This window comes from Temnothorax americanus, unplaced genomic scaffold (genome assembly GCF_048541705.1).
Source record: "Temnothorax americanus isolate GAGA-0224 unplaced genomic scaffold, ASM4854170v1 Scaffold6, whole genome shotgun sequence".
In the NCBI taxonomy this organism is placed as follows: Eukaryota; Metazoa; Arthropoda; class Insecta; order Hymenoptera; family Formicidae; genus Temnothorax; species Temnothorax americanus.
The window spans coordinates 6,803,292-6,826,493 of record NW_027509751.1 but is presented as its reverse complement, the minus strand read 5'-3'; the positions used below and the strand labels follow the sequence as shown (position 1 = coordinate 6,826,493).

The window sequence follows — 23,202 nt, the reverse complement described above, 5'->3', positions numbered from 1 at the left end:
TGCATCATCTTCGCGTTGTCTATTCGCGTTATGATATCCCATTCAAGCATCGCTTGAATAATGTTGAGGTTTTCCGAAGTATAATCAATATCAGTTTCCGTCCAGGCTAATGGCAATTGAAAATCTCAGAGGGATCACAAGCGTTGCAATTTATTTCGTGTTTACCCCGCTTTCTCCTCCTGTTCTCTTCACGGTGAAACGCTAACGGAATAAGTTGTAACTCTCATCTCTCTGCTTTTTGTATTTTTTTTAACAGCAATCTCCGACCTCGGGATTTTCCACCGATACTGATTTCTTTTGAGAAAAATCGTTATCGATTTTTACTTGTTTCGCGCCGACTGTGCGCATTTTTCTTTCTCTGTGCCGATTGAAAGTCGGTCATCTCGCTGTTAACTTTTGACCGGCCGTCACTATTTTTACAATTTATCAATTCAAACGATTGCAGTTAGAATAATATTAAAACAAACAAAATTGTACGTATGACCGACTTAACTTTTTTTTTTACTTTTGTTTCATCACAGAGTTCTTATATTTCTTAAAAAAATATTTAAAATAAATATCACAGTCAGTTTCAGATTATATGGTTCAGTTTTTCACGCGGCGCGGCATTCGCGCTTTATCATCTCTTCTTTAAATCAAATTCACATTACTTAGTTTCTTATTCCATGCATTTAATGATGCGCAACCTAGTAGCTCTGCGAAGCAGCGAGACGTTGCATATAAATTTCTAACGCTACTGAATTTGTGAGCTAGCCAGAATTCGTTAGCTCTACTGTCTTTATGCGGCTGTCTTTAATGATGCTCGCGAAGATGTCTCGATTTCATAGATCCCTTTACTCGAACGGATTTAAAGGAATGTTATTTGAATTTCATGGTATCCGATCGAAACACGTGCCACATTTGTGCGGGGCTCCCGGCGCGTGTAAAGAAAAATTCTGCAGTCCATATTTTTACACGGTATATTTCATTTTTTTGCACGAGCTATATTTCTTTCTCGCGTCGTGTATTCCTCCACTTCGGGATAATAAAAACGGAGACACAACATTTTCATCGCTAGTGAAGTCGATTGCTTTTGGAGTCTTTCGGAAGCCTCATCAGCTTTTCAGACGCGACATTTTTGCGGATAGCTCGCGAGCAGATGTACAAAGCGAATAGTTTGGAGAAATAGAAAAGCTGGATTGTGTTCTTTATCTCTATATCCAAGCCTGACAAAATTCAACGAATATCAGTTGGACAAGGACAAAATGAGAGTCGAGGAAACGAGGCATTCATTGCCCGATTTCCCGACGATATCGACTTCGCAAGTTTCTTCCTGCTCACTTTGCTCTCTGATCTGTCTCTTTTATCCAATAAGCGACGACGATGAGACTTCGCTTCTTTCCGCTACTGTACAACCTCATAAATTCCGACAAACATCTCCCATTATCAAAAGACGCGAGCCAGCGTCTTCAAGTGCCAAGTATATTGCATATAGCATCCGTGAAAGACGCTACTGTGTATCTTTAGCGGACTGCGATGACACTGCACTTTGAAAAATGGTTGCAGTATCTTTTAACGATACTGGAGAATCAGCAAACTGGAGAATCAGCAATAGCCGAGCGACATGCGAAACAATATATGGATTTTCCTGAGAACAATGGATTCCATGGATTCAACAATGGATGCACTTAATGGGAAAATGTCCTGAAGACAAAGAAAGTCGAGATTCCAAAATACTTTTGGGCCAACAGATAATATAATTTAACGATCAAATGTCTGAAATATATAGCAGTCTGAAATTTGAGTTTATTCGAAACGTTGGAATATTCGATTCGACCATTTTGTAATCCCGCTCACGAGATTTATTCAAATATTCAAAGCTTTCAAATGTGGATGCAATTTCTCGTGACGCGACACGTTGAACCCTTTCGTTCAATTTTGCTCCATCGCTCAATTTCTATCTCCAAGTATAGGGGCATGTCAGAAGTTATTCGCGGACAATTTTATACCGCTCGAGAAAGTCGGCTTGTCCGAGGGAGCACGACTTTGCTCAGGCGGTCGATCAAGCCGCACGAAAGTAGTTCGTACATAGTTTGAATACTTGTAAATTACAGCCACCGCAAGAAGCAACTCGTGTTTGCTACCGATTAATAGCGATTGATAGCGAGATCACGAAGTTGGCAGTATTGTAATTGATTACTTCTTATATGCCTATTATCGAAAGTTGAGATAGAAGAAAATAGAGTCATAATAATTTATAAATTTTACAATTTTATAATTTATACTTTCGAGTAGTTATAATTTCAAATTTTTTTATTTTTTTTTAATAATTTTTAATTGCAAGGATTTTGCACAAGAGACATTATTATAAAAATTATAAAAAGCAAATATAATTATGCTGCGAGTAAATGTTTAGCAATTTAATTGTACATCGCTAAAGTAAATGAGCAATTCAATTATACATTACTCGAAGGTAACATTAATCGGACTTCTCTCGCAGCAAATTAATTTCAAACGCAAGAGCGACCATTACACAAAAAGATGACACCTTGAATCTATAAATTTTCCGTAATTCCGAGTTTCGCAGCCCATTTGCATATGGAACGAGTACTACGTAATTTCATTTTGTAGCAGCTCGCGAATAATCGACGGTTCGGCGGTCCACGTGACCAAACTTTATCGCGCTTTTTCGACCGACGTAATTTTGCTGATCGAAATTATGCTTTTATGGCTTATGGAAAAGATCGTTCTTCATGATTTTAATTTGAATTGCGTCGATTATCCTGCGAGATTCTTGACGACGGCGATTATAACGGACAAATTGGTGTCATTTAACATGATCAACAATGGACTTATCAAGTCGACTGCAATACCATTTATCTTTCTGAAAGCGACAAGCACGGGAATTCAACCGATCGTGATTGCAAATGATTTTTTCGCTAATTCTCACGTGCCCGGAAGCCAAGCTAAATGAATCGCACTCACCTTTCTACTTCTTATACGGTGCTGATAAATCGTGAGACTCAATCTAAAACTATGAACGCTTTTTGGCCTCTCATTTCTTTTTTATGATTTTCGTACAGATTGTTACAGATTCATTTCTTTCTTTATTGATATAGAGATCGCGCAACACAAAGAAATTTTAGATTCTATTTTATTTGTGCAAATATGTATATAAATGCAAATAGATACTATTTAATAGATTTCACAAATACCTTGATATTTTTTTCTAATATTTTTAGTTGTACGTCTCACGTGAGATGTATATATAAAAGTTATGACATCACATTTATCAATCATTGCTAATGGATGCTTCGTTGCGTTATCCGTGACGTTATTTCCGCGATCGTTTGAACTAGAGAACGGGACGAGCGACTCCGATCATTTTACATTTTGACCCGTTTCTACTATAAACTGTAAACGGAAACCCGCGACAGGTGCAGCGTACAATTAGTTTTTAATTACTGGCTCTCGATATGAAAGAATAACCAAACCACAACATTAAAATGCACGAAGAATTAAGATTTTTAATTAACGCCAATAGCGTTTGTATGATTCGCTCGTTGTTAATTGACACTGAGTAAATAAAACTACTTTTCCGCGCTTTTGTTGAAGGTTTATGTAACATTTCACGATAAGAGCAGAATTATTGCTCATAAAACGCTATCTTTGCTTAAGATTTGAGTTTATTAAAATCAACGCGGCAATTTCTGGACGCTGAGTACGCAAGAATGGATCTGGCCATAGCGTATCATTATTTTACTTATTCGATTCCCTCTGACATGATTTTATTTAAATACTTGAAAAACTTCTTACAATCTTCTTTTTTCTGTGATAATGTCTGCGAAGGTTTTATAACGTAGTCGGAAAAAAAATTCACTGATTTTCTATGTAATACGATGTCGATTACAGCTTTTAATTGAGTTGTCGGATAGAACAGTGATAAAGATTTAGATTAACGCGGTTTAATCGCATCACTCTACACGTTTTATCGTGACTCCCTCTGCTCGCAGACTCTATCTTTCTTCGTTCTATCGGAGTTCCAGCATGCGCTCGCAGACCGGCGCATCTTCAAAAATCGATTTAGCTGGCTACGAAGTCTTCTATCTTCCGCGTGGCAGTCGTAGATAAAAGTTAATGTTTTGGAAAACTCGCGTAAAAGCCACGGATGAATTATTCTAACGCCAAACATAACCAAGAGACTTATTCGAACTATTGTTTCTGTTTTTCGCGTTCCATTAAATCGTATCGCGGCACAACCGACATAACGATTGTAGAATTTTACTACTGCGGACACATATCTAATACCCAGCCTGAAAATATTAATATCAACATATGTTTTCGTAAAGAACATTAAACGTATTATTTTAGCTTTGGACGAAAAGAAATTATTGTGTTTTGTTAAAAATATATAAATGGCAAATTTGTATTAAAAGAAAACTCTTTCAAAAGTTAAATAGAATGCCTTTATCAATCTTTCAGCCATTTCGAGTTTTGTCGGTATGCAGCATTGAGCGTGTTACATTATTTTATTATTATTTCATGCTTGCACTTGTTTGCCTAATATATTATTTTGTTACTATTTTATTCAAATTTTTTGATTACCTAACTGCATAATAAACAATTATAATTCATTGTTATATTTTACAGAAATTTAAAAAGTCTTACAAAGAACAATCTTTTATTTATTTTCCTTTCTTTTGTTTCTGTTGTATAATCGAGCGTATAATAGGCAATCCAAAAACATATGTGAAAGAGAAAACTTGTTACACGTATCTTACAATATCGAACTATATCTGAATTGCAATCACAATTCATGCGGTGATAACGGAACCCAATGGGAAAAATAGTTTTGACCGCAGACATTTCAATATCTTGACAATGAAATACGGCCGACATAAGAACGGCGCGACATAGGAATAAAAATAGTGAATAAAAATAGGCAACCACAAAAATTTTAGTATAATATAAAATTTTCATAAATCTCTCTAGAGTTAAGATTCCATTTATTCCAGCTTCCAGATTCCAGCTTTAGCCATCAATAGGAAAATATATTATAGCTAAATCCTCCATATCAATTTTGCGTGTAGAACACGCGCTCACTGCTGCATAGCAATAAAATTCAAAATGGTTGCAAGGGTGATAAAGGCATTCTATTTAACTCTTGAAAGAGTTTCGATACAAATTTGTCACTGTTATATTTTTAACAAGACGTGATAATTTCTTTTAATCCGAAGTTAAAGTATTATAATATACATTCATTGTTCTTTACGGACATGATTAAATTCCGCCAAAAAGAGTTAACAAGAAACTCGGAATCTCGGAGTTTGAGATACACGCTGTGCAAGGGATGGCGCACATTCCCGACCGGCGAGTTAAAGTTGAAGAGATGGTTTTAACCGCATTCGCGAAATGATTCCCCCGTTGCCGCGCTTGTTACGATGAAGCTCGTTGCGAGGAAGAGAAGAAAAATCAGTTGATTAAATCCGACCTGAAGAACATCGGCCAGTCTAAGCGGCCACACGTGTCGGTGATTAAAATAAAACCCGGCGGGGGTTAATGGGGATTTATTGTACGCCGTTGGATTTAGCGCGCGAATTGGAGGAATGAGTGGAAAATGGTAACGCTTTTGAGAATTGCCCTACTCGACTAATTTGTCGACACTTTCGAACGAGGTTGTTTTAACAAAACTATTGTTGGCTTCCAGTTGATACATTTCCTTTACGGTGGTCGTACGCATTCGTGCGCGACGAAGGACGGCAGAATCTGATTTTATATAGTGAGTCATGTAGATAAGAAAGAGTATTCTCCGAGGAGAGGGGGAGAAGATATATAAGAGTAAAAAGCATTTATTTCAAGGTAAATGTATACAAAGCAAAACTGTACTCTACGAATAATTCTTTACTTTTTGCGAGGCAGTCGATGTTAAACATCTTCCGTGACGCGTACCCGCAAGTTTAGCATTAAATGCTTTTTTCTACTCGCATGTTTCTGCAACATTTGTTACAACTTGTTACTTACAAAAGCGTTCATTTTATAATTTTCTTAAAGATAAGCGCTCTGAACAAATGTTCTACATTTATTTACATTCAGCAGCAGTTTCTGCAATAAGCAAGAGTGATTGCATTTTATTCATACAACCCAGTACTTGGTTTTTTTCACTTGAGTCAGGACAAATCGCGTGTAGACCAAGACGTCACTATTTGTACAACGTATGCGAATTGAATAACAACGAGAGAATTTCTTGTCTACAGAAATCAGACTATTATGTGTTTGACTTTTTTTCATTTTTCTAGGAATTTAGAAATGCAATTTTGTACTAGAGTTCCTATAATAAGAGTTAAGCCAATGTGGTGACGATTTTTTATTGGTCCCGTCATATGTTTCAGCCAAGTTAGTAAGAGTGAGACAAGCTGTAAGTGGGAGTGAGACAAAGCTATCATGGTCGCCATATGTTTCAGCCAAGAAGTTAGTGGGAGTGAGACAAAGCTATCATTTGGCTGTACATGGCGGCGGTTTGTCCTAACTATTATTATAGGAACTCTATTTTGTACAAGCGAGTAATGTACAAAGTGTCCCAGATTTCTGATTGCATTTTTTGATAACAATTATTCAAAATAAATTCTCTTTCTTTCTTTCTCTCTCAAATTTTATTACAATTTACAATGCAATTACAACTTTCCGTCAATTATTCGCATTAGGTTTGATTAGTACAAAATTTCATTTTATTTTATTAATTTTCTAAGAATATTATTCTATGATATTCGAAATATTATATTTTTGTACCGCGATAATTTTTAGCGGAGCAATTTTATGCAATATATAACGTTGGAGTTTTGTTTTACATCGCGTAACTAAATTTAAAGTGTTTCAATCTCGCCTGAAAATAATTAGTTTATTACAGAGTTTTGAAATATGCAGCTTTAGTTGCAACTCGAACCCACAGCTGAGGTCGCAATCGCGGTTTCGCATATTGTGAACTCTCGCGTGCCCCGACTTATTTTCTTCGCCATCTTGGCAGCTCGACAAAGAGGCCTGCCGAGAACACGTAGATAGCTCAACAGGTAGCTTTTAGAACCTCGCACTCTTCTCTCCTCTTCCTCACCATCGTATTTTTCTCCGTTCTTTTCATATTTTACATGCTACGCAGACGAGCTGTCATTGCACGCCTACACGCGTGGATTGCTCTTCGGCGCTCTGATACTTCCACGCCGCTTCACCCTTTGACATCGAATTCGGTTCAATTTTGGTGGGGTATACACAGGTACATATATCTTCACGAGCGCGATAAACGCATTTAAATAAACTCATTCGTTTCCGCGTTTCGTGCTGGTTTTATCGCACAATGATTTTACACAGCTGACTTTTTATAATTTAAACGCTTTGTAGCATTTGCGTTTTAAAACAATGTCGTTTCGAACTATACCTATATATATCCGAATATATAAAAAACTGTTTTAAAAAAATATAAATAAATATTAACGCAGATGCATAGAAATACCAATAATATTTTTATGATGTCATTCCATGATACACAGTTATCGCATAAACATTAAATATTTTTTTCTTTTATTTGCAAACTTGACGAAAATTCAATTTTAACTAGCGCGGAATAGTCAATTATTTTTTTTTTTTTACAAAAAAGAGATTGAAGAATTGTGCAATATTAAATTGTTGCAAAAAAAAAAGATAAAAAAAGCGAACAGATAATAGAGTGGTAAATGGTAGAGGTTGTTCATCGTATTATATCACTGCTTCAATTTCACATTTCGAAGCTCGTTAAATACGAATACGAACAGTAAAAAACACAGCTAATTATGATCGCGCGCTCTCATTAACGGACGACTATGGTCTTCTTCATTTCATTCGGCGACAATTACACACAATAGACTTCAAACGAATGAATAAAGCACGACTTGATGCGCACTGGATGAACGCTATGCAATCAGACATAACTATTAAAAAAAAAAGAGAGAAACGCACTCAACTCGTGCGATGTGATATATAGATAGACAGTTCACAAATTGTTTTTGTCCTATTTCCGATGTATTATAGCGATCGTTTTTCCGTCATGATCAATAATTGAGTTTCAAAGTTATCGTTAAAAAGAGTAGGAAAGTTAAAAGATTTTTTTTGTTGTGCTTGTGTGTGTGTGTGTGTGTGTGTGTATGTATGTATGTATGTGTGTGTGTGTGTGTGCGTGCGTGCGTGCGTGCGTGCGTGCGTGCGTGTGTGTGTGTGTGTGTGTGTGTGTGTGTGCGTGCGTGCGTGCGTGCGTGTGTGTGTGTGTGTGTGTGTGTGTGTGTGTGTGTGTGTGTGTGTGTGTGTGTGTGTGTGTAACTGCTATATACGACATACCCCTTTTGATTTTTCGTCATAATTTTATCGTAGCGTAATTCCGAACATCCTTTCTTTGTTCTAATGAGATTATCTTTAGGTTGATATTTTGAAACTGGAAAACACTTCGCGAACGAAGGATTCCTCATCGTTGTTCCGGTTTTTCATTTCTTCGAGTGATAAATGGCCGCGCGATGTTCCAGCGACGGTGTCGTGGCGCGTTTTGCCAATAACAGTGTCAAAGTTACATCGTTCGTCCTCGCAAGATCTTGAAATCCTAAATGTCTCGCATTCAGCTTGTCCGCCGCTCGTTTCGACATTACTAGAGCACGTCGCGATTGGTTGTTTTAAAGAGACCGATGTTTTGTCTTTGTCGATGAAGTGACTGGACTCTTTGTAACACGTTCGGAACGTCATGTGCGACTCGCGTGACAAAAGTTCGTCGTCGCATATTCTCATTCCGTCGAGCTTGCCTCTGTATGAAACGTCCGTGAGAGAGTCGATCACGTACGTCAAGTTAGTCCTTTTGCTTCTGCAGGACGTGACACTGTCCAACGAACTTGAGTTCGACTCTGCATTAATGTCATAATTGATTAAAATTTGAAGCTTTGATTTAAGTAACACCTTTTTGACACAATATATAACGATATTAAATAAGTTATTTAATAAAAGAAATAAAAATATAGTTATTTTAATCTTACGTAGAACCAATGCGGGATTCTACATAGTGATAAGATCAGCTTACGGACTCGAAAAACAGAACTCAATATTCTTATGATTCTTCAAATAATTTTTAGACCTTTTCCAAAAAGTTTGCTTGGCTGCATATATTACTTTTAAAAATAATAGACTCTAGTTTATCCGTGGGTTGCTTTTTCAAACAATATTTCTAAATTTCTCGACGGATACAAAAAGTTTGGAATCCTCTCAATAAATCTTTCCCACAAGTAATACCTATCTCGCGACGATCGAGGCTCTCGTTCTCCAGACAGTCGGAGTAGAATGACGGTGTTAAAGCGTCGTTGTCCTTGCTGCGCGCCGTTCTCCTAATTCTTGAACTTGTTATCGCCTCATCCCCCTCGAATAGTCCTGGTTCTTCGCATCGCGGCGATAACCTTCGAAGAATACCTTCGGAGCATCGATCCTCGCCGAACGTGACTTCACGCAGAGCACGATTCAGCTGTTCGATTAGATCTCGAATGTAAGACAGCGTTGGCGTGTCACCCTCCTCCTCGCTGATCTTTGCGGCGATTTGCAGCTCCTCGAGGGCTTCTGTGTGAAGCAGAGCTCGTCTTACTATTAGAGATGATTGTGTACTAAACTTTCTTTCCATAATTTTGTTCGAACATTTTATTCGTACCTAAACTAACGCCGGATCTAATGTTTTTTAAATCACTTCATAATTTTAGTGAAGCGAGAGAGAGAGATTAAATAATGTATTTAAATATATTAAACTAAATTTTAAAAAATTTCAAGGTATATAAATATGTATATGTATTAATTTGATCTCATTCCTAAAATAGTTTTTTCGTACTTTTTTACTGCAATTTGAATATTTTAGTTATTTACAGATATTTCAACGTGGTCTACATTTTGACACTTTCTCACAGACACAGAGGAATAAAAATTCCTCGTGATAAAAACGTCAGCGTATACGTCAGAGAAAAGTGTTATATTTTTCACCCTGCTTTTCTTTTCTTTCGTCTTTTCTTTTTTGTAGCTTAGTCACACAATTCTGATACAACCACGTCGAAAAAAATATATCTCTAAAACCAAACGTTTTAAATATATATTTTTTTTGAGCAATTAAGATAAAACGTAAAATTGTGGCAAATTGTGCGTTATTTTTTTGGTGGAACAAAAATGACGAAAGACCACAACGCAATATTATACTCTGGAAAAATTCTAAAGGTTAGAAGTCGGTTTTCGAAAACTTCGCTGAAATTTCAACAAAAAAGAGGGATATGTGATATCTCTGGCAGCGGCGCATCGCAATTTTGTTCGCGCAGAGGACTCGTTCGGCTAAGAAATTGGACCAAGAAGAAGAAAGGGATGTTCTCGGAGAGACTTGGAACGACAGATTGAGAAATAGAGTCATCACCGGCAAAACGACCCAGCATCGCCAGGCACTGCGCCCGCAGCAGGTCGGCGTGGAAGGTCCACTTCTTCGAGTTCGCCTCCTCCGCGCATTCCCGACACTGCATCGCCTTGCGCAACGCCTTGACGTACTTCCCCGTCTCCAAATGGCAGCGTCCAATCTCGTGGTGCACCCAGGCTCGCGGCACCGGATGATCGACGTGGATTGACAGATTTTCTAAGGTGCGTGCGGCGACTTCCAGATGGCCGAAGCTGAGATGCACCTTGCCCAGCGTCACAAGAGCGTGCGACAGCAGAACGACGTCGTTAGTGTTCTTCGACAGCCGCACCATCATAGCGACGTTACTGCACGCTCGATCGTGTCTTCCCAAGGCCGTGTGGATCAGAGATAAGTATCGGTACGCCGGGATTCTATACCGGCAAGAATCCTCCAAGCCAGAAGATAATCTTAACAAATCCTCGGCGAGTCTTAGGGAAATCTTCAATTTACCAGCGTTGAAATAAACTTTTAAATTCTTCAGCATGGCGTTGGCGCGACTATTGACGTGCTCCAACATCGTTCTGCATCGAATTAGTTTGGAGGTCAACGGTGAAGAAATTTTGTAAGAAGTCTTCTTGCGGCTATCGAGATATCTGAAGAGGGATAGAAAAATCGTTTGATCGAAGCATCGAGACACTTAATATTATTCAAGTTTTAAATCATCAAAGATAAAGGCTTATCGTCAAACTAGTTATTTCCTAAGTGCAATTAAATAGCACTACCCCATTATTTACTTTAAATCGAAGGAAACCTTATTTTTTCTTAGCTTTTATGTTAATTAAAATTTTATTTCAAAATATAATTGCTGTAATTAATCATGAATGTCAAAAATTAAATTAATAGAATATCAGCTTTAAAAAATTTGTAAAGAAATCTGTAAAATTAATTATAACCCGCGTTTTTGGAATATCTTGCGGATATATCATCTATATGAGCTAATTCATCTATTTTTACTTGAGGACATCCGGAATAATCGATAGATTATCAAAAGACTTCGTAGCATCACACGTTTTGAGTCCCGCATTCTCGTGACTTGAAGTCACCCTCGAAATTGCATTATCCTTCGCTGAACTTTTTTCCGAATTATTCCACGAGCTTATTGTTGCCGCGATACGTCGCGCTGCTACACTGTGGCTGCTGTCGTGCGGACACACAATAGATGCTCGATGATATAACACCAATCCCGACTCGTACTCGCCACTATGCAATTCATTGTGAATTTTTAGGTACTCATTAATTATTATACTCTTGTCATTAAGCTTTCATCATTAATCCCTCGTGATAAAATCGTATAAAAGCGATTTGATATAAAATGTTTAAATATTTAAAAAATTATTAAACAATTTTATTACATTATTAATAAATATTGTCCCCCCCAAAGTAGGATTTAATAATTGCGCTTTAATATAAAAACGTTATTTACTTTCTAAATTTCTTGGAGTGGGAATACTATGCTACTCCAGTGAGATTTCACTCTTTTGGAGTAAGATTTCACTCTTTTTGGAGTGAGATCTCACTCCAAAAGAGTGAAATCTCACTGGAGTAGCATAGTATTCCCACTCCAAGAAATTTAGAAGAGAGAGAGTATATAAAAATATTTAATATATAAATAATTACTTTTACAAGTATATTTAACAATTGGATAAGTTATGTGATTTGGATAAATCACTCGATATTTATACATTTATTTAGAAATAAAACTTTCGGTAAAAGTGTGACTTAATAACGTTTTATGTTGCTATAATGCTGTAAGATTGCAAAAAAAGCATCTATCTTATTGACAGAGGAATTAAGCCGCAGAGTGTTTGACGATTTTTTAAATCGAGGAGAGAGGAAATCTATTTGTAGAATTAAAACGCCCATAGCTGTCCGTAAAAACTAAATATCGGTCGTTTGTATAAAAGAGATATTCGTTGAATGTTCTTTCAGAGAAACGAGACGTATTGATAACATTTCCGATATTCCCCATGACCTATTTTTCTGAAACGTTGCTAAAATGCTTATATACTTTAGCGACAATAATGATAAGTTATTACAATGAGCTCTAAATTTAAAATTCAATGTGGCAAAGTTATGCTGTGTTTTACCGATAACAAAAGGTGCCTTTTCATGCTGACGCTCGACGCTCGATTTGGGCGTCACTTGATCACGTGATAGGTCACGTGACAGTCTTTTTAACGCTCGTTTCAGTCAATTGCTTGTTTCGACGCTCGCATATTTGATGCTATTTCGCCTTCTTACCGATGAAGTTGGTCACGTGACCAGTTTTGACGCTTAAATCAAGCGTCGAGCGTCAGCATGAAAAGGCACCTAAATTCACCTTGCTACAACATCCGATAAATTCACGTAGTTAACGAAAATATTTATCAATATTTTTGCTCAAAATATTAATAATAGATTAAACGATGCAATTATTAATTTTAAAACACGTGATACTTAAAATAAAAATGTAATTGAAGAACAATTGCAATAGACAAACTAAATACTTTCTTTAGTCAATTTTTAGAAAAAAAATTATATATATGTATATATTATATAATAGAAATGTTTTCATTGCTTATATACATGTCAATGTCAATCAATCTATAAAATATTGGCACTTTTGACGTAACTAAGTTAATAGGAATATACCATGATCACTCTACACATTTATGTGTACAGATCCAATTTCCAGTTGAAAATTACAGGACGTCGAGGCAGTACAATAGCTTTTCCTCTTTCATTGTTATACGCGCGTACGTGATTCAATACAGTCACGCGAAATCTCTCCAGAATAAACGATAATATTATTAAGAAAACGACCGGTGTTTAGACTCTCATTAGAGAAAAAGGGGGGAAAAAGGAAGCAAGTCAGAGGTTAACGCGCTTTTGATGTAACTCGCCCGAAAACGGCGATCGATTCTGTAATTATTCGCGGACCTTCAAGACTGGCGTCGTCACGCCCGCGTCAAATTAGCCGAGCTAATCAAAAGTCATGAAATATGAAGTGGGACGTGCGATTAAAGCTGTCTAGCACTTAATATTGTTAACAAGTATTGATTACCCCACCGTTGGCACAGCTCGTCCGCCTGACAATGTAAGGCCTGTGCATATTGCCGGTTATTTCCACGGGACAGTTTCGAAGCGCTGGTCTTTATCTGAAGGCGCGCACGACTCTCCGCGTTCTCCACGGTCTGCTTGGTGACATCGAGATCGTGCACGGGGCTGTTAAGCTTCCATCTGACAGAGGTAGCCATTCATACCGCCTTGTTCCGTGAGTCCGCGCGATCCAAGATATTCGCGATTTGTTTTCCGGACGAAAGCCTCTCGCAACTCGCAACCAATTTCGTTCGTTGAAATCGATTCTTCATATAACGCGATACGATATAACAGGCTACGATCTGTTTATGACATATATGATCGTTATACGTTAACCTAATTGTGCAGCAAAGTAATTATATTTACAATACCTTCTGTTCTCCATATGTCATCGGCAAATTGTTTTCTTTATTAAATCATATATTAACGTAATGAGATAGATATAATTCCTGTTAAAGATGAGCAATAATAATTTTGAAGCAGACGCGAACAGTAACGCGAGAGCTATTATAATTATTTCGCAGGTAGCTTTCATAATCACCTTCGTGCACGAGAAATAATCTTTGTAATTTATTTTCGTAATCTGTCTTCATAAATTTCGTGCGTAGCTTGAACAATAACGCATTGCATGGCGATCCGCTTTTCGACGTAATAAAAGGCTATCCGCCTCGTATAATATTATTTTCAACGCACAATTCCAGGAAAATGCAACACAACATAATTTTTACATCACGAATTAGACTTACGCATCGTAGAAATACGAAAGCTTTTAATTAAATTATGAACATCATCACATATTTTATTTATTATATTCAATTTTCAACGCTAATTTTCCCTTTCTCTTTTTCTCTTTTCCGCCCCTCGACATATTACCATATTGTCCCCATGCGGCAGCTAATTAATTATTCTTGCCAATTAACAGTCGGCGTACCGTCGCGGTAAAGCGTTGTCGGGGAGCCTGGCAAATGGGGCGGGGAAAACGCAAAAGGGTGAAACTGGAGTTTCAGGCGATGGTAACGATTGAAAAATATAGAAGAAGAGAAAGAAAGGAGGGTTGAAAACCGGGGAGTGTCGTTGCGGTAAGGAGATTTCCGCTACAATGCTTTCGGTAGCTCCGCGGGCGACTAGAATGTTGCTCATCTCGGATTGAGGGGCGCGATGTCGTTATTGGAAAACGACCGTGCATCACGGCGAAATGGTCCTGTCAAGCGTCACCAGATTGAAACGCGAGGATAACGAGCAGACAGCGCGATGATGCATGGCGAATAAAAAGAGAAGTCATCGCGATTGTAATTACGTAAAGTATAGCAAAAGTAGCAAACTAACGTTAATCGAGAATTAATGCCGCGTTATTTTGACAGTGTAATCTAGAAGTTTTTACAATCCAGAAAAGGGAAAAAAAGTAGTATGAAGGTATTTTAAGTACGAGTATTAAAATGAACGTGCATTCTAAATGAATTTTTGTCTACAAAACGTAAACAAATAAATTGTCTTCTACACAACGTGAAATAAAAACTAAATTATATAATTATATGCATGTGAAATAAATACTATTGAATAATTTCGCGTCGACAGAGATACAGATCTTTCAATGGCTTTTAATAAATTTGATGTGAACAAACGCGCATTAATAACACAACGCCAACGGTTGAGAGAAACTCATTCGTAAATGCGAATTATTATACACCTGTGTCTGACGTTGATTATACCGCGATAATTTGCAACAGATGCCGCATGAACAATACAAAAATATAACTGTTCGCGTTCCGATTGAAGATCAATTATTCGAACTCTTGAAAATTCACGAAACCCGGCCGCCTGTGCGGCGAAGCGTGCTGCTTCAACAAAGCGATCCTGGCGTCCCTCTTCGGGTCCTTCGGCGGGTTGGGTAATATGGTTCTTCGCGTGGACGGCATTTTGAACTTTCGATCGATCGGCTTGCAGCCCGGCATGACGGAGAGTCGCCTCTCGGCGGGCACGACGTCCATTCGCCGCCACAGAAAATCCACCTCCCCCTTCATCTCCTTTGGCATCAGCTCGAGGATAAGCTGCTGCCTGGCAGCGATGTCGTCAAAGTCGCCGCCACGCTCCACGTCCAGCTCGTCCACGACCCTCATGGCCCTTTCATAGAAATCTATCTGCGGAAACATTATGAGACCGGCCCTTGAATTAAGCATATCTCGTCAATGGAGGATGCTTTGCTTATCGCCTACGTCAGCGATTCAATTGTGTCGCGTAATGGCGAAAATTGCTTTTCGCGAAAGAAGATCATTACGTGCGTTTTTACGAAGAAATTTTCCGGAGCGACAGCTTTTCTAGCTTTTTATAATATGAAAAGTGTTTGCAAACATTGTGGGAACATCTGAACAAAAAGGAGAAAAAAACTTTTCAATGATCATTAAGATAAAGAAATATCTCGAAAGAAAAATAACGAGAATGCAACATTGTGAAAAAAATTAGCCTTTATTCGTTTCGTAAATATAACATTACTCGCGATAATGTAATAATGAATATATTTCACCGTAGCGTCCCTAGACTTTATCTATTAAAACATTCAAAGGGCGCGACGGCGTAGATTGTGCTAAAGAGAGGAAAAATTAGTGGAAATTGCCGGCGGCGACGAGCGTGTTAGTTTCATTCGTCGTTTTCCGATATTTTTTTAAACGCGTTCTCTTGCGCGCCGCAAGCTAATTTTAAATAATGTGTGCATATCGATCGTAGAATAAATTCGACCATAAAATGGCGACGCTATTACGAATAATGAAAAATGTGAACTTTATTTTTACCAGACAATCGATATTAAGCTTCCTGGCGTGCGCGAGCGCTTGAATCGCGACGTCTCTCATCTCGTTTCGATTATTCTGATAGATCTCTAGTCGCAGCATCAGATGATCGATGTTTAGGACCCATTGGTCACAATTCGCCTTTTGTGCCATGTCGTGTCCCTTCTTGGCGTAGAATCTGGCTAGATCGAAGCGGCGTATGTCGATGAGAAACTTGCAAAATTCATGATGCAACCAGGCGAGCTCGAGCGGCGCGGATGCCATAACTAATCTCCTATTTGAACCGCAAATATTAAAACCGTTTTCGAAATATCGATCAGTTAAATGGGAATTATTATAACGGATTAACCGCGAGAATAATTATAACTGGAAATTACACGCATAAATTATATATAACGTTTCTAAATTACATAATCTATAATGGTATAAATGATGTAGCTTTATGCTAAACAGATTAACAGCTGTTATTTCCAACAGCGCACCTGTCAAAGCGTTAAGAATGAAACACGCAGAAACTAGGATTTCTAACTAAATAAACGAGAAACTAGGATTTCAGCGAAATCTTGCTCGTGGCTAAAAATTCTAATAACACAGAAATAAAATATAAATGTCTACTTGCATAAAACAGGCAGGAAATTCACGAGATATCACAAGTTCAGCCCCGAAATCTATTTATGAATGAGGAGTTATACCTCCGGAATATCTTCAACGTCTTCTTCGGATTTACAGTTGGCATCCACGCGATATCACTGTCTCGGGGCAACGTTGCAACTCGTATTCCCAAGTGATGTTTCAAATATCTCATCTTCATTTCCTCGTTCAGACACGTTAAATTACGCGTGTCGAGGTACACCCTAGCCACCGTTTTGTACAACGCGTCCAGACACTTTTGCTTTAGCGGAAACATCTTGTCCGAGTAAGCGTCGAAGCTGTCCTTGATGTGATCGACGAGTCTGGCATAAGATTATGGCGTTAGATCGGAAATTCATAAATAAGTTTAGAAATCTCATGAACTTCTAAACACTACGAATGTACTGCCATGTGACCCCAGCAGCGATAATATTTGAAAGCTTCTTAGGTATTTCAATTTTAATGTACGAAATTTTGCAGTATATTCGTAGTATATTGGCGAGACTCCTAAGCAAGTCCGGACACCGACTTGAAAAAGGCCGGATAGTCTTTGTTGATCCTCGCGGCTTGCAAGAGGCGCAAGAGAAAATCCGCCTTTACGACGACGATGTTCCTTCGCAATTTTCGCTCTTGTTCCATCATCATTCTGCGCCCCTTTGAAATCTTACGTCGTCGGAAGAGGGTAACGTAGAACGGCCGTCTCATGCGCAGAAGATCCTGCAGGTACGTCGCGTTACGATAGCACGTACTCGCAAGGGCAAGCAGCTCGGTAATCGACCTCTTGCTCGACGAAGCCACGATCTCCGGTCGGTTCACGATTTCCTCGAGAAAATCCCTATCAATCGTCAAATATCCCATGTCCATTTTCGCTATGACGCGCTGTAGTCTTTTCATTCGCGCTTGCACTTCGGGATCGTTCACCTTGAATCTCACCTCGTCCTCCGCGACACCTACGACCGTAAAGCCAGTCTACACTCGTCAAATCATTGCTGAAGCAGTTTCAAGATAGTTACAAAAAACTTTTTATAACTTGTAAGTAATGTAATAGTAATATTTTCTAGTAAAATCATTGAGAGAGAGACGTGACGATTCCTTTATATTATATCGCATGAGAAATGTCGATCACATATTTATATATCACAGTTACTCCGATCAACTTCGCTTCGGTAAAGCGAGGTCCGATAAGAACCCAAGTATTTCCTTCTTGATCTACCATCACGAAAATTGAATCTCGCCTCGTAAAAGAGTCAGTGGGCGCTATTCCGAAACGACTGTTTCACCGGTACTCTCTCGAGTCGTCGAGTACTCGCTCGAAAACTGATATCGCGAACGAGCACAATCATTTGCCCACCTTTGCTGTAATCGCGATACGCACCTTCGAGCTCGTTCTCCTCCTCCTCGAACTTGCCGATCAGGAGCTCACGGTGCTCCCACAAACGCCGTATCCACGGGTAGAGTAACAGCAGCGCGACGGGCGACGTGTTCCGGCCGATGCAATCTTCGATGGTCTCGTTTGCCTGATAGGCGCCGTGCTCAAAGGTCACCCCGTGCCGTCGCATACCCTCGTAAGCGTGAACCAGACTGTGACCGAACTCACCGATCTGGAAAAGCGCCTCCATTCGCATCTGCCGTACTTTATAATGACCGGAATCTGCGGAGAGAGATACGACGATGCAGAGATCAAGTGTGTGTGTCCGCTGTTCATTTCCCTTTTTTTTCATGAAATTATCGAACGAAAGATAATTATCGAGCGTCATCGATCGACGCCGCTTGAGCGGACGTTTATACGACACGATTATTTACAGGACAAACATTATTTGTAGGCTGCAAATATGGGAACGAGGAGAATTTTAAGAAAATAACTCTGAATAAACGGAAGACGTGAAAGTGTTGCTATTGTAAACGTAAGAACTTGCATAAGAAAATTGGGGATAGTTCATAACAGAGATGATTGCGATAACATTAATTTGCATATGAAAGTGCGAGAAGAATATCCTATATCTATACAACGTGTTATGTTTCCAATTTTACATTCGAAGTTTCTTGTGCGGTCATACCTATTTTCATACATTTCTCCGACAATTTTTCTGCCGCGAAATATTTTGTGCACTTGATGAGTGCTCTGTAAAGACCGATTAACGTTCTAAGGTCCTCGGCCTCGGCTGATTTGGACGCCTTTTCGAAATAATCTATGGCCAAGAGGTACTTGCCCAGACTGGCAAGTCGATAGCCCCATTCACGATAAAGGATGGCCTCCCTGAAGACTTCGGGAGCCTCTTCCTTCTTCAGCGCCGACATGATCTATTGAATGTTTTTAAATAGAAAGAAACGTAATTTTCATATATATATCCATTATAGATACAAGACACCAAAAACTAATACTGCCGAAAAAATAATAATAATCGACGAAGAATTATCACACCTACGTTTACAATAAATTTTTCTGATGTACGCAAAGCTGTGAGATTTATTTTATTTTCACATGATTGCTTCTTTCGCGTTATAAAATTTTCTTAATTACATTTACATAATTTATTAGACACGTATCATTATCTTTTACATTACGTGACATCCAAATGACGGATTGATGGATGAATCATCATGGATAGAGCGTATCATGTGAAAATAGGCGAGCATGAGTGACGATACATAATTGCGACTCTCGCCAGAATCCAAAATGCGGCTTTGCAATGGAATGTAATTTGACACAGGCCGCAAAGTGCTAAATTCGGTTTATCCCAGCACATAGTGGATGTAAATTAGCAGATCAATAGAGAGAGAGAGAGAGAATTGCACAGCATCAGTTATATCTACTAAATGAATTTCGCTGAATTGGAACACTAACGGCATTACGATATATTCATATATCAAAATGTGTAAAATTGTGATTCTTCTTTTCTTCGTAAGTATATTTTTTACACTTTAATTTTACACTAAATCTAAAATGCACATATCTGCAACGACAGAAGAGGTAACGTTGAGATATTTGCTATTCGCGTAACCAGGTCATGTTTCCTCTTGTTCTTCCCCTGAAAAACCCTGCGTTAAAGCCTACTCGCTTGTTTCATTGTCGTGCTCCGTTCTACACAACAATTAATACCACAAAGGCTCTTATGTATGGTAGTATTTAGGAATGAAAGCGGATTATGATGAATACCACCTTGAACCAATCCCTGATGAATACTCCAAGGAAAGTCGAGCAAGAACTTTTTGGCTGCCGCGCTTTAAATCTCAAAGAGAATATTCAACAGAATATTCAACATTTCTGAGATTTTTAGACGTTCATTATTAAAGTCTTAATTAAGATAAAAGTTAGTTACCATTTTACCATTTACGTTGTAATAAAATTCCGTCTAATACTCTGAATAACGTGAGTTTAAAATATGTTGGAAAGAATATCAAAAAATTGTCGAAACGATAGATCGTCTAAAAGGTTTTTCTGCTGTTCTGTTTTTGTTTTCATCGGTATTACTATTAGGCGCTAAAGAGATTATTATCGTTAGACGATTGATGGAGTATTATATTTTTCAGATTACCGTAAATCAACCTAAGACGAATCCTTCTCGTAAACCATCGCGGACCATCGGGTTAACGGTGCCCTCGAGATGCGGTGATGGCTTTGTTGTATAGGTTCGCGCAGCTGCACGATCGCAGTGGCACGCGGGTCTTCTCCTTCGTCGTCACTAGGACCGTCGTGCGCGATCCTGAGAGAGACGTTACCAGCAAGGAACTAGTATGCGGTTTTCAGAGATGGGCCGTCGCTTTTTCGCGCGGGGAAAAGGTAATTCGATCGACGACCTACTCCTTAACTTATCGACCAGATAGAAACCCTGTTAGGTCTGTAGAAACCTTTTCTACAAATTTTTAGTAAAGTCTCAACAATAACTTGGCATAAGAAATTCTTTCTCTTGTACGAGATACGTGGAAAAGTTATTATTTTAAATTTCCCTGTCTTCAATTTTTAATTATTAAGCGTCTAGTTCATCTCGAAAGATACAATAGAATTAGAATTAAATAGCGACTACCGTCATTATCTGATGTTTATCCCACCAAGGTCCTGGGCGTGTACTTGGTGTGGCGTGGCGCGTCAAGAAACCTCCGCGTATACGTGGATTTCACGTTCACGCTGCTGAATCGGGAGCACTTCTCCATGAACGAGAGCTTCTCCGGCAAGCGCGTCAAGTTCACCTACGAGGCGCCGGCCCAAGGCAACCGTAGCTACATCGCCGTGGCGGATCTCTACAGTCGTAATTTCGCGGACACGAACGGCGAGTTTCAGCTGGAGCTGTCCATGGCAAACGTGCGGACGGTCTACATGACGGAGGTCAGGATGCCGACGTCGGTGTTCTCCGCCGGCCAGACGAAGCCGAGCAAGCTAGAGACCGACTACTTCGCGTTTGGCGGTTTCGACTGGAATCTGGTCATCTATCCGCACGGCAAGGAAACGGACGGTCGAGGCCAGGACAGCCGCGTGAGCGTCTACCTGATGCGATTGTCGGGCTTCGATCATCGGTGCAGGGTGAGATACAGCTTGGCCCTGGGCGAGGGCGAGCGGCGGATAGACTCCGGACAAATCGAGGACATATCCGACGCTGAGGGCTGCGGCTTCGGATGGCACACGAGAGTCAGATGGTCCGACATCGCGCACAAGGGCGCACTCCGCGTGTCGCTCGAGATGCTCGAGGCGAGGACCATCTGCGAGGTCGCGGTGCAAGCGCTGGGTCCGTCGGTCCTGCCGGCTGCGCCTTGCTACGATCGCGATAAACAGGCCTGGGCCATCCGCGCCGATCTCAACTCTGACACAGTCAGGCTGCACTTGGTGTACAAAGACATCCATAATGTGCCGAGAAATCATTTAAGGTGTGCATTCTATTTTTATCGTTGAAAATCGAAATCAGATTCTATGAAGGCAAATTTAAAATCGTGAAATACCGCTATATATTTTTAAACATATAGCAAATCTTTTTGAACATTTGTCAATTTAATATTTTTTATATTACAAGAAAAATATTTAATCTGCAAATCATTGATCAATCATCGAAAAAATTGCAATGGTCTAATTAAAGAATAATAAAATAATATTTATTAATAATAAAATTCTTAAAGAATAAATGTTCTTTCCTAGACAAGTCAAGTTTGAAAAACATTGAAAAGATGTTTAGGAAATTAAATGTTTTAGATACTTTTTGTCCGAATAGATATGTTAGTTGGTCGGCATATCTTCTGAGGGACGAGGGACCAAACGTCGCGGCGGTTGGGCTGCCCGGCGAACCGTTCAGCCGCTACTACGTTCAGGAGCCCGTTGACGAGGGTATCATCATGGAGACGAACGTGGACATGAATGAAGTGAAGGAGAATCATTGTCCATATCTCACGGATAAGGGTCAGCTAAAAATTCGACTGGAATGGAACGAGAGCCATCTGCTTTTTCAGGCGACCTATCACAAGTACGACGACGTGTGTCGCGTCCACAATCAGCAGATGCGACGTGAGATCGTGTCGCTGCAAGCGGAGAATTACAGCCTCGAGAGGCAGCTGTTCAGCTATCAGAAGAGTCTGGCGTATGCACAGGCGCAGCAGCAGCAACAGCAGCAACATCCAAATCAGCAGCATCACTCGCATCAGGGTCATCTTGAGCGATCGGCGTCCAGCGACACCGAATACGCTTGACAAGTGGAACGCGAGTTATCAACGTCACCAACACCGATGAGTTACCGGCGTCAGTTGCCGGCGGCGGCGGTGCCGGAGGAAGACCAGCGGGTGCATCAGAACCTGGTCAGAATGATGGATCGACGACTGAGCAACATGCAGCTGCACCAGCAACTCTACGAGGAGCAGCGGCAACATCATCGGCACAGCAGCGGCAGCGGTGGCAGCGGTGTCTCCTCGCCCAGGCGGAGCATCGATCGCAACGGCCAGGAGCATCGTCGCAGTATCCTGCAGCAGCCCAGATCCAGCGTCGGCGCCAGGTCCAGCAACGGAGGCAGCGGCGGCGGCGGCGCCTACGAGAATCGCGCCACCGGCAACAACGATCGGTATGCCAGCTACTATCTGGGATACGTCGGCCAAGCGGCGCACAAGCGACGCAGGACCACATTCTGGGAGACGCTGACGGGGCTGGTGTGCTCCTTGGGCGCTCTGGCCTCCAGAGCGGCGAAGATGGCCGCCAGACGGGGCGATTCTCTCTGAGGGTACGGCTAACGGCCGCAGTCCCGATGCAATTGCGGGGATGGGCAAACGCGCGGGAATGTGACGTGG

General features: G+C 39.9%; 3 protein-coding genes across 5 annotated transcripts in view; 1 reads left to right on the top strand and 2 right to left on the bottom strand.

Moving 5' to 3' along the window:
* The window catches only part of LOC143905271 (uncharacterized), an 80,928-nt gene extending 58,314 nt beyond the window's left edge, over window positions 1–22,614 (top strand). For 2 of the 3 annotated variants that reach the window (XM_077420581.1, XM_077420579.1), the window contains 3 exons: window positions 20,476–20,725; window positions 20,999–21,804; window positions 22,143–22,614. In XM_077420581.1, coding sequence (XP_077276707.1) covers window positions 20,558–20,725; window positions 20,999–21,804; window positions 22,143–22,614 — 1,446 coding nt within the window. In that variant the 5' untranslated portion in view covers window positions 20,476–20,557. Of the gene's footprint in view, window positions 1–13,576; window positions 13,682–20,475; window positions 20,726–20,998; window positions 21,805–22,142 lie in introns of those variants that run through there. The other variant, XM_077420582.1, reaches the window with a different exon arrangement.
* On the bottom strand, window positions 8,413–13,689 carry LOC143905110 (uncharacterized). Its single transcript, XM_077420257.1, has 4 exons — window positions 13,497–13,689; window positions 10,418–11,089; window positions 9,271–9,588; window positions 8,413–8,888 (listed from the first exon to the last, which is right to left on the bottom strand). The coding sequence occupies exons 1-4, from the start codon at window positions 13,687–13,689 to the stop codon at window positions 8,413–8,415; spliced, it is 1,659 nt and encodes a 552-aa protein (XP_077276383.1).
* On the bottom strand, window positions 15,313–19,242 carry LOC143905109 (outer dynein arm-docking complex subunit 4). The gene is made up of 6 exons (XM_077420255.1): window positions 19,002–19,242; window positions 18,320–18,595; window positions 17,474–17,894; window positions 17,007–17,267; window positions 16,318–16,588; window positions 15,313–15,669 (listed from the first exon to the last, which is right to left on the bottom strand). The coding sequence occupies exons 1-6, from the start codon at window positions 19,240–19,242 to the stop codon at window positions 15,313–15,315; spliced, it is 1,827 nt and encodes a 608-aa protein (XP_077276381.1).
* Window positions 22,615–23,202: the final 588 nt, after the last annotated feature.

Coding starts and splice junctions, on each gene's coding strand:
- LOC143905110 (XM_077420257.1), bottom strand. CDS start 13,689: ATGGCTACCTCTGTCAGATGGAAGCTTAACAGCCCCGTGCACGATCTC. Junction 9,589..10,417: donor GATGCTGGGTCGTTTTGCCG/GTGATGACTCTA, acceptor TGCTTCACACAG/AAGCCCTCGAGGAGCTGCAA. Junction 8,889..9,270: donor CCTCGATCGTCGCGAGATAG/GTATTACTTGTG, acceptor ACATTAATGCAG/AGTCGAACTCAAGTTCGTTG.
- LOC143905109 (XM_077420255.1), bottom strand. CDS start 19,242: ATGTCGGCGCTGAAGAAGGAAGAGGCTCCCGAAGTCTTCAGGGAGGCC. Junction 17,895..18,319: donor GGAGGAGAACGAGCTCGAAG/GTGCGTATCGCG, acceptor TTACGGTCGTAG/GTGTCGCGGAGGACGAGGTG. Junction 17,268..17,473: donor GACTATCCGGCCTTTTTCAA/GTCGGTGTCCGG, acceptor ATCTTATGCCAG/ACTCGTCGATCACATCAAGG.